Source organism: Aptenodytes forsteri, unplaced genomic scaffold (assembly GCF_000699145.1).
Source record: "Aptenodytes forsteri isolate BGI_AS27 unplaced genomic scaffold, ASM69914v1 Scaffold176, whole genome shotgun sequence".
NCBI classification, from domain to species: Eukaryota; Metazoa; Chordata; class Aves; order Sphenisciformes; family Spheniscidae; genus Aptenodytes; species Aptenodytes forsteri.
Genome location: NW_008794853.1, coordinates 769,693 through 781,068, shown reverse-complemented (window position 1 = coordinate 781,068; position 11,376 = coordinate 769,693). Strand labels below are relative to the sequence as shown.

At 39.5% G+C, this 11,376-nt stretch overlaps 1 protein-coding gene across 2 annotated transcripts in view; it reads right to left on the bottom strand.

Moving 5' to 3' along the window:
• Positions 1 to 11,376, bottom strand: part of ZNF131 (zinc finger protein 131) — an 18,147-nt gene that overhangs the window by 4,064 nt on the left and 2,707 nt on the right. Inside the window, exons 2-6 of one of the 2 annotated variants that reach the window (XM_009274537.2) lie at positions 10,141 to 10,242; positions 9,180 to 9,324; positions 5,855 to 6,218; positions 5,530 to 5,752; positions 876 to 1,006 (exon numbers count right to left, since the gene is read on the bottom strand). In XM_009274537.2, coding sequence (XP_009272812.1) covers positions 876 to 1,006; positions 5,530 to 5,752; positions 5,855 to 6,218; positions 9,180 to 9,324; positions 10,141 to 10,242 — 965 coding nt within the window. Of the gene's footprint in view, positions 1 to 875; positions 1,007 to 5,529; positions 6,219 to 9,179; positions 9,325 to 10,140; positions 10,243 to 11,376 lie in introns of both variants that reach the window. The other variant, XM_009274536.2, reaches the window with a different exon arrangement.

Here is an 11,376-nt window from a genome sequence, read left to right as displayed (position 1 = left end):
GCAATATAGGGAGGGGGCGTGGGGGGGGGGGGGGGGAGGGCGGAGAGAGAGAGGGAGAGAAAAAGAAGAAGAGCGGGCGAGAGCACGAGTGAGAGCGCAAGGGCGAGGGAAAGAGAGAGCAAGAGCATGAGAAAGCACGAGAAAGAGTGAGCACAAAAAAGTGAAAGTGAGCAAGCACATGAGAGAGAGAGAAAAAAGTAGTGTGTTCTTTTTTGAGACTGTGACAGCAGTGGGGCAGCAAAATGGCAAATAAAATGCTACAACCAACCTCTTGTATTTTCTAGCTTTTCAGATTCAGCTTTTAAAAGCTAGGTAACATTTATCTGAACAGCTTTTCAAATGTCAGTTACACATAGTGACCAAGTACCCTAGCCATCCATTTACAGCATTTATATTTGCTTAAAAGACATTACAGATTGTCATGGTAAGCTGGAATGACTTTCCAGACAAAGTCAATATATTGGGTATCAAAGAAAAGAATAATAAAATAGGAAATAAAACAGTACTTTGTATTTTGGACTTTAGTGAAGCATGCTCACAAGTGGGAAAGGCCTAGGTCAGTGCATCAAGAACCTTAAAAAGGAGGCAGGAAGATCAGTAAAATGCAGATGAACACTTACCTACCCATAAGAAACTCTCTGATTATAAGTATTATGAGGCTCCATATCAGTAATTCCATATTTTAAATGGAACTACTTAGATATAAGAATTTATCTACATGTTGTGGTTGAATGCGATCCTTATATTTATTTTACTAAAAGTAGCTCTCGGAGACATAAGCCCACTCTTGTTGCCTCTCCTGCTCAGTATTCCCACACTCCCTCAGCACAGGAAGGAGGTATCTAGCCTCAGGCTTTGCTACTTCCATTACCCACCTGACATTCGTACAGTTTCTTTCTTCCCTTTTTAGCTCCAGCTCCAGACTGGCAGGCTGTCAGGTGACATTTGAGCGTGCTATTCCTAGCAAAACGTTCATGGCAGTTTGGACATTCAAATGGTTTTTCACCTGTTAAGACAGATACAGGGATTTGTAAGTGTATAAACCAGCCAGTTTTCTGTCAGCTCTCTCTTCTTCCCCTCTCCCTTTTGTGTAGGTTGATAAATATTCTGTAAAGACGTGGCCAACTGGATGATTCTACAGAAGAAGAGAAAGACATTCTATGTAAACTTTATTTATGTAAATAAAAGGGCAAAAACTTAATGTGGACTCATAACTTTCATTTAGAAATAAAACAATGTAACAATTACTAGTGCCATTTAAGGTACATTTAGGTTTTTATGGAAATTTGATTACTATTCTGATGAAATATCTTAAAGAAATAGCAGCTATTTCTCTCTTTTTGTCTGATAATACTTACAATTAAAGAATCAACATTAGTAAATATACAAAGTGACACTTTGAAGAAGGAAGTATTTAAATAATACAAAGTTTTATTTTCAAGAACAATAACAGCTTATGCTTGAGAGCTGAAACTGGGCTCCAGAAAAAGAAGCTGGCACAGAATGACCACGAAATAACAATGCATCAGTATTAAAACAAATAACACCCCCTCCCCCAAAAAATACGCTGAAGAGAAAGCACAGAGGGACATAAATGGGCACAAGGAAGATAAAAATTCCTTTCAGTTTGGCTACTTCATTTCAAACCTGGTACCAAACACAGGAGCCAGCTAAGGACAACAGCAGGGGAGGCTGAAAACAGGTAGTTTTCTCTTTTTTCATCCCAAGTAGTATATTGTTGTTACTTGTCATCAAGTAGTAACAAAGAACAACTGGTGTCTCTGTTTACTAATTTCACCATGCACAAACACAATGAAATTCAAGGAAATTAAAGTACAAAAAATTGGGAACAGTGTGTTTCTTCTGAAAGTCTGATAATTATCTGCAGAGATACTGACACCAACATCACTAATGAAACAAACGGCTTACTGAACTCCAGAAGAGGCTGAGACATTTCAGTGAATAACATAAGAATCTATCCTAGCTAGTTTAAAAGCCTGCATTTTCAGGAATGCAGTAGTTATTGACTATTGAGATGGAAAGCCAATAAACCTGTATTTTCAGAAATAAAGATATTCAGAAGTTCCCAATTAGCTTTTCAAAAGAAATCCACAAGTAGCCTATAATTCTCACACACCTAAAGGCTACAGAAAAAAGTTTAATGATGGGAACATTCCCCTTAATGGTTACAAAATGCTATGTTTTTGGAGACTGTTGTACCAGTAATGCAGAGGATACTGAACTGCCATCAGTCTTGCAGGTCAAAACTCATGGACTTTGCCCAAGCAACCAGTGGATACTACAGAGCAAAACTCACACCACAGACCTTCACCTGTCCTGTGATCTGGTCACATTTAGTTACTTGGAGCAAGGCACCAGTCAAGGATAGATTTATTCTATTGTTACTCGAATTCTTCAGTGATCTCCAACATATTCCGCCAAAAGTGTCTGAAAGTGACAATTCAAAGATAATGGTGGCAATATCCAAAGGCCAAAAGACATTGTGTGACTTCTTGCACAGTGCAAATCAACGCTGTGACCTGGGCTGCACCGTCACAGCAGTGATGGAAAACAGAAAGCATGCCAGCTGTCTTCTCTCCTCTTTCTTCTCTGAGAAACACACTAGCAAGCTGGGGGCTAAACTCCTCTGCTAAAGGTGACAACTTGCTTCTCCTCCCCCACATGTCATCCAACTATGAGTTTAGTCTCATCTAAATGAGACTTTACGAAGAGGGAGGTTTTTGGCCTGATCTAATGATTAGCTTTTTCTCCCTTTATGAGAATGGATGAGATTTCACTTGCCAATCGTAAGCAACTCACAGGACAGAAATTCTGACCAGAGATAGTCAAATATTGTGCTGGTCCTTTATAATCCGACAGTCACAGGAAGGAGACTTCCCCAAATAAATATTTTTTAACCCAAAGAAACAACTAACACAGTGACTTTTATTTGCCTAATATGTAAGAAATACCAGGGAATTCAACCATAACCATAAAGTTACCATATCATTATTTAGATTTGGTTTAGTGAGAAATAGTAAACCCAGTTATTATTTTTTTCCACAAACACACCAAAGGCAGGTGTTTATCACATGAACTTCTTGGGATCGTTTCTTCAAGGTACGTAAATAGAGTCTGTTTATTCACTCCTATGGAAGATGTTATTTGCAGTTCAAAGTACACTTCCTGTAAAACATATTTTAGACTTACCAAGAATGGCAAAAACCTTGATTAATTTTTCCTGCAAAGTTTGTATACAAATTACATCAGTTACAGGGTTTTCAGACAAGGGCAGATTAATTTGGCTGCTTGGAGCACATCACGACTCCTTCACTTACACCTTCGCTCATGTGAGCACACACACACACTCTCCATAAAAAGAAAAAAAAGAAAAAAAAATCAAGAAGGCCTAACTTTGAGAAATATTCAGCAGTCAAAATTTCCAGTAAAATCTGAGGGAATCAAAGCTGTTCAGTGTCTCTTTCTGCTAGGGAACATCAGCTTTGCAAAATATCAGGATTAGACCAGCATATTGAGAGCAGTAGCTTCATTCCAAGACTAATTTCCTGTATGAGGAAATTGCTCTTTCTGTGTAAGACAAATTAGAGCTATTGAACTCAATGGGTATATGTTACTTAAGTCAGGCCTTGCAGAATTTCTGTCCTGTGTGTTACTTACGATTGGCAAGTGAAATCTCATCCATTCTCATAATGGGGAAAAAGATAGTAATTAGATCAGACCAAACCCCCTCCCTCTTTATAAGTTCTGGAGATGACTTTGTTAATACTTTCAGAGTTACATGACATGCAAGACATTTCTGAGGTATTTTTTCAGAGACTCAGAAGCTGCTTAAGGCACTGTATGCATGAGTGAGAAAGAAACTCCGTGGATCTCCTTCCTTCCTTTTACTGCAACAAAAATAATAGCCATTGGTAATGTCAAATTTCTACATCAAAAAGAATTACCAACCCTGATAAGGTGTCTATTTCTCTCCCAATTGCTATTTTCATGTTATTGCTGGTGTTGTGATTAAGCAGCAACAGGATCAAATACTTTGTAGGACATTTTCTCCCAGGCCTTTTAATTCCATTTTAGCATTCAACCAGTGCTATACAGAATTCAGAACTTAGAAAGCCTTTGGCTGAATGGGAGTTTTTCCACTCACCTTAGGAGACCACGGTTAAATGGTAGTATCTGTTTTGATTTTAAGCTTAAGGCTTTTGAAAATGCTAAACCTGAAGTAATTAGATTTCATGCATTATACTTGTTCTATCAATATATATTTAGAAAGTACTCTGTACCTCCTGTGATATGCTAAGTTGCTTTGTCCCCAAAATTCTTCGTCGCAACAGCAACCAACATATTGTGATATTTGGGTTACTCTGCTAACCTGCCACAAACTTTTCTCTGAAAAGACTTTTGTTAAGTAGCTGGTATTTGGATTGCTCATAGTGGAGAAACACTCCCTGCTTCATAGAGGATAAGGATTTGCCGAAGACTGTTTATAAACAGAACTTTTAAAGGGCTTTTGGGAATAGACTGGACACAGTGTCATATATCAATACTCAGCAGTCCCACACACAGATACAAAGAAATTAGACTTAAAAGGCTTTAACAACAATAAGAAGCTGCGAAAGAAATAGGGCTGCTACCCTCCATTTAATTCTTACTGATGACTCATGACTGACATATTAAACAAAAACATCTGGAAGATCAGGACCACATATATTTTACATTCAGAGTTATCTGTATAATGCTCAGTACCTGTTCAGATAGTAGACTTTTCAGTGAGATGAAGAAGTAGCATCTTAACCTCCCATATTATAAAGAAGAAAGAAGGAGCACAAGTCATTTTGTACTCAAAAGATGCTATCCAGATTTCAAAGAGGCAGATTTCACAGTAAAAAAAGTGTACTATAGTCACTAGAAATGTTTTGCTGTTTTAATTAACAAAGAAAAATCAAATCATAGATGAGATGTCAAAAGCAAGGGTGAAACTTTCCAAACAAGATGGTACAAGAGAGAATTGTTAGGGGGTATTTTATGCCTAATGCATTGATAGGCATTTGCTCAGAAGTTCTGTTAGATAAAGAAACCCTCTAAACTGTATTCCACTGGGAAGCTCACAGTTCGGATCATATTTCAACAGAAACATTTACTAGTAGAATTGTGAAAATAAAAGTAGCTCCCCAGTTTGGTACTTTTGAAGGAGGAAACATGCCTTAAGAAATGATTTTGAAAAAATCTTTAAGATTTAATAGACTTGAGAGAGAAGCTTCATTAGTGCTTTCTGGTTTTAGGTACCTATTTTTAACCACCTCAATCCCGCAAAAGTTTACATCAATGTAAAACAAAACAAATGAACAAACAAAAAGATAAATCAGCATTTTAGTTGTACCTAGAAGCCAAGTATTTCTAGCACTCAGGACTCATGTTCTTTTCAGCACATTCTTTATTTCCCCAAAACATGCAAAAACCCAAAATGCTAGAGGCAAGGCCACAAAGACAGGACTATAGCAGTGCTCTTACCTGTGTGCTTCCGGAGATGCTCTTTAAAATGTCCAAAGTGGTCAAACTGCTTATCACAGTACTGGCATATATGTATTTTTTTGCCAGGTCTTTGCTTCTTGCTGGCACCACCTTCATCAAGGTGGTAACAGGTGAGGTGCTGTTTCAAAGCACTCTCTCGTAGGTACCTTTTATTGCATATGTCACACTTGTAACTCTCAGTAGAGTGTGTTTTCATGTGTTCCTTAAAATGGTAAAACAATTTAAACGAACGGTTACATTTCTCACAGTGGAATAAATTGTTCACGTGTGACAGCTGAAGTTCCACAATTTCAATACCTTCTACCTGTTTGCACGAGGGATCAGTTGCACTATCACCTTCTTCTTGGATCTGGCATTTTCTCTCTCCCTGACGATACTTGCTGGTGATATCTGCCAAAAGAGCCAAAGCAGATTCATCTGATGTACCTGTTGTCTGAATGTACTTTATGGATTGCTCTGCAGAAGCCACTTCTTCAAGTGTTTCAATGCTGTCATCTTCCACTTCAATTGTCCCTTCAGCAATCTCAACCTCAATTTCAACAGGCTCCGATTCTGCAGACGGCAGTGTTTCTGTGATAACATTAGAGGTTTCAGCTATCTTCCTCTTTTTTGGTTTATTTTTACCTTGTGCTTGATTTGATTCTAAGGGTGATGAATTTTCTTTGTTCCTGTAAAGCATTTGCATAAACATGGTTATGATCCATAAGCAGACATAACAATTCCTGCCTAATACTGAGCTTCTGCATCCAACACTCTCTAGCTGTTTCTCAAAGAAGCTGAATGATGAATGACCACCTAATCTGTGTGCATATCAAAAGCTAATTTGTCCTTAATCTATGCTCCTTAGAGCTGTAAAATAGCATGGTTAAAGCTGCAGAACCTTTGATATAAGGCTACTAAAGTGTTTTAAATAGCTCTGCTTGAATGATATAAAGCACCTATCAAGAAGAAAGGCCAGTTAACATAATGACATAGGTTTATCTAAGAAACTTGTGAAATCCTGTACTTGGAAAGAAAACTTCCCTGAAGGAAGGAGTTCTTTGGCCTGCCTACTCAGAAATAAGATTCAAGTCCTTCCTACGCTACTCACCTCTTAAGCTCTGGAGTGTGAGCAATTGCCTGCAGCGCTTACAGCTTGTTAGAAAAACACTACAGCTGTGATGTCACACAATGATTATTATAACATCTCGTACTTCAGGAAAGCACACAGCTAACAGCCGAGGTAAAAATAAAAGCCACTGGGATGCGGAAAGAGTATTCTAGTTTAATTTTCTGGGCTTAAACACAACCCCCAGCTCTGTTACTGTTCTCCCTGCATCATACACACACAACCCCCTTCCTCCAAGATGTCAGGGACAGTATGCTATCTCAAACACAGACAGAGCTGAGTGGGCCAATGCTTTCAAGTCACACCCTCAAGATCATCCGCACCACTTAAGTGCTGGAGGTTTTACTGCCAATTATCAGTTTTCGAAAATGAGTGGCTATCTTCCCCTCAAATCAGACTGACAGGAGTAAGCTGTGCTTTTACCTTCCTTTGCAGCCTGATGAATCCTTTCACATAATCTACTCCCTATCACTTTGACGTTTTCTAGTAATAGGAGAGATAAGGCTTCGCCCAGTATCTGTAAGTCATATGTCAGAGATGTGTGGCTAATGATCTAATGCAGGATATAGCTTATTAAATTGCTCCTTACTCTATTCAGACACAGGAAGACAGAGCAGCTAAACTTACAGTTTCATCTAGCCTGGATTTCTGATGTCTAGAAGGCGACAGTTACTTTGCACATTACTGCAAGGAGCGCTAGGATCACGTACCAAAAGAATAATCTGCTCAGCAAAGAGGAGACTACCGTCCTTGACCACGTGGTGTGAAACTTTGAATGGGGGTACACACATACAACACAACTGCACTTTAATGAATAACAGCTGGTTGTTTTTTTTCTAGTCTAGATTTTGAGATGTGCAACTCCTCGATGCCTTATACAAATAGTTAGTTCTATAATCATCTCTACTTCAGCTGAAGTTTCTGAAGCTTACCCCTTTCAGTCAAAGCTCTGACTGAGGCACTGTATTGCAATTCTTCCCCCTCTTACTGTGGAGAAAACAGAGACTGACAGTGGTACTCAAGTTTGTCTTTCTAACCAAAAACACCCAAACCAAACAACATCCCCCCAAAAAACTTTTCAAAATCTATGAACAATGGAAATAACTCTAAGAATAGATTGGCTTGCATGTGTGTTCGTTAAGCAAAACATTTGTTTCCTTGTAACGTAAGAATTACAGCGTTTACTAGTGATGCATAACCAACAAACTGCATAACATTATACAATAGTGGGAAATAATTGCAGGCTGGACAGTTTAGCTTGATGAATGGATCTGAATCCTGGTTTAGCAGCTCTATTGGTGTACACTGATTCAGAGTGATACTGATTAGAATATATTTTTTTAGTTTCACGTTTCTTTTAAATTCCTCAAGCAGACAGCTAAGGTCTGGCTTTTTTCCTGAACCAAAAAAAAAATTCTTTTGGTGGTCATGCTTAATCTTAATAATGTCAAAAAAGGGTGTTTGTGGGGTTGGAGGGTAGGACTAGAAATGCACAATCCCATATCTTTCCTATTAAAAAAAATACATACTTCAGCTTTACTGCCAATCCACAGAATAAGATAATTTGGAAATAAATGCTGATGTTGAAAACGAAGTTTCCAGTGTATCATGTCATGGAGGGTTTTTTTAAACAAAATGTTAACTGGCTACTAGAGGAATTTGGGGCCAATGCCACTCTCCTTGGCTAATGTGTCTATGGGGAGATAAAAAGGAAGCAACAGTCTTTCCTCGGCCTGAATGCAAAGACCTTTCAGCAGGTCTAGAAGAGAAAGCAAGAATAACCATAATGCTGCGAGCATTTATTGCCCCTCCCTCTGCTTCATGCTGGCAGAACAGTGTAGCATGAAAAAGGAATGACAAAGTGACAGCACTTTGTGACAATGAAAGGGAAGGAAGGGGATGAAAAACAGCATGATGGGACTGACACCTGCTTTTCTCAGGTTGGAGTTTGGCGATGGAGTACAGTTCCTGGTACTGGATAAAAGGTGCCAGAGCAACATTTGATTAAGTATTGATCCCATATAAAACCGATTATAACAGTTAATTCATTCAAGAAGTTTGAGAAGTTAATTTTGCAGCAAGAAGTTTTAAGATCACTGCTTACTCTCTCAGAAATAGCAGAAAGCTGCATGAAATCAAAACACCAGCACAAGCTTGTCAGTGTGGTCTAATTACCTGAGGCACATTGTCACTGTACACCCAGCTCTCAATCAGGTGTGGGCAGTCAGATAGCACAGAGACCTGGTATTAGTTACCACAAAGTCACAGCCCTACAATGTCTGCAACATTTACCAGCCATGTCACTTGTCATTGAGTTCCAGCCCAAAGAATGTGACATTAATTTTTTAGCCTGGATAACTCTGACCCATATCTTATAGTAGAAGAGTATATGGTCCCACACAAGTTTAGGAGGTTTCAGGATAAGGAACAGCACTGCAAAATACTGGCAGCCAGATCTTGTAAAGGGATTCTTGTGACTCCACATTTCAGTGTTGGGAAGAAAAAGAGGCTATGCGCTCACCTGATTTCAAGTGCTTTGATTGCTTCTAACATCTGTAGATACTCAGCTGCTTTCCAAACATCATTTGCTTCTTCCTCACCTTGGACCATTAGCTTTGCTGTATAGGTGAACTCAATTAGGTGACGAAATGCCATGTTACTTACACCTGTATACAGGCAAGAAAACCAACAGTTTCTTTCAGCAATTCTTCAGTCTCATCTATCTGATGAATCTTGCACACTTGCCTGCTCACCATTTTGCTCACAATACTGTTGCTGCCAGTTTCATAAAGATGACACCCTTAAAAGGCTCACTGGAATAAGAAGTCTACTATAGAAACATCATGAATCTGGAACAACTACAGAGTTAGGCCATGACAAAGATAAAAGGAAGGATAAGATGGACAAAAAGCTGTTTGAATAATAAAAAGTATAGATTTAAACACAAAAATACAATCTCTCTCTCAAGAGACCTCTGAGCAGCAAGTTAGTGGAGGCTGAAATACTGCTCCAGGAATTTGCTCACTGCCTACCAGGCAAGTATTGCTCCGCATCTGTCCTGTTCTTCCGTCCAAGCCAAGACATCTGCCATTGGCTGTCACTGGCAGCCTTTTTCATCTGACCAGAATGGCTGTTGTCAGGGAAAAGATTACATGTCACACAGCTAGTTCTAAAAACATACGGGGTCGGCCTGACCTCCATTAGCCATGTATTGGGGGAAGAAAAAAAAGGGAAAGACACCCACAGAACCTCACACGTCCCCTTCCAAAAGATTTAATTCAAGACTGTTCTTTTTCTTTTTAATTTTTCTTCAGGGGAAGTTTTTTCCCAGTGGTAGCTGCCTCAGAACAACTCAAGAGCTGAGATCTAGAAAGCTAATTGATATGACCAAGCACATATGTAGGACTGTACCAAGGATACTACATTTATTTCCAGCTTGGGCACACAACTCTGAAGGTTTTTATTTGCACAAATCAGATTACCTTCAATCTCCACCAAGGGCTCCTGAGTGAAATCTTGGAAGAATTTGTAGAAGAACTGGCTACAGGCAGCAAGAACAGCCTTATGAGCTTTGAAATGGTGACCTACAAAGAGAGACAAAAATTTTGGATTAGGATAACAACACCTACCCCACTCATAGTGCACAATAAGTGCAGATGCAGAAAAGAGACCACCAGGTCTACAAATCTGTTCCAGCAGCATATAGTCACTTAGTGTGTCTCCTTGTAACATGGGATACTACTGCAGCTAGCCTGTCCCATCTCCTGCAGACCCTTGCTGACATCACTGACCTTGCTGAAGCTCTGCAACTCAATCAGTTGGAGGACTCACTCACTCCAGTGTTTCCCTTTTCAGATATTTAAGTTATGGGAAATTCCTATGCAAATTTTTTCCTTTATGTCTTGGGCTCAGCTCTCAGGTTTTATCCAGGTTCTTCTTGGTTTTTGTTGCCCTTACCGACTGACGTATTTTATCACTTCTGCCAGAATAGACACCGCTGCAGAACAGAAGCAGTTCTGCTATGTTCTTCCTGTTTTCCAGTCTGTGTATTCCCCATCACTGTGTTGCCTTCTTCCCAGCGCACGCATGAACATTGGTAAGGCTCCACAAGACAGAGATAAGAGAAGCAACATGGATTAGAACTACAGAGCTGCACACAAAACCAGCTTTGAGCCCAACACATGGATTTGGTAATACCAGAGCAGGAGCAAACATTCAGGATAAGTTTTGTGCAAGCACTGTCAGTGAAACTACAGCAATTCCTGAAGAGCAATTTTTTCTTCATTTGCTTACTTTTTTCTAATCTGGGCTCTATAGGACCCTTCTCCTTCAAGTGAGTTTTTGCTGTCCTTTTAAAGATCAGGTGGTACTTCTTTAGCAGAGTCTGTCCTAGTGGACACTGCCTATCTTCCTTGGGGTCCTCATCTGTTCCAAGACATGTTTGGGATAAGAAGCAATCTTAGGTGATCTATCAGACACCACCTTTTCTAAGGAGATAATAAGCATTTACATCTCCATCATCCTTTTAAACTAATACTTATGTCCTTAGAACACATATAAGAAGAGCCTACCAGGGGAGGTGCCTCGCACGACCTGCTGTTTACTAACAGAGAAGGACTGGTGGGAGATGTGGTGGTCGGAGGCCGTCTTGGGCTTAGCGACCATGAAATGGTAGAATTCTCCATTCTTGGTGAAGTAAGGAGGGGGGGCAGCAAAAC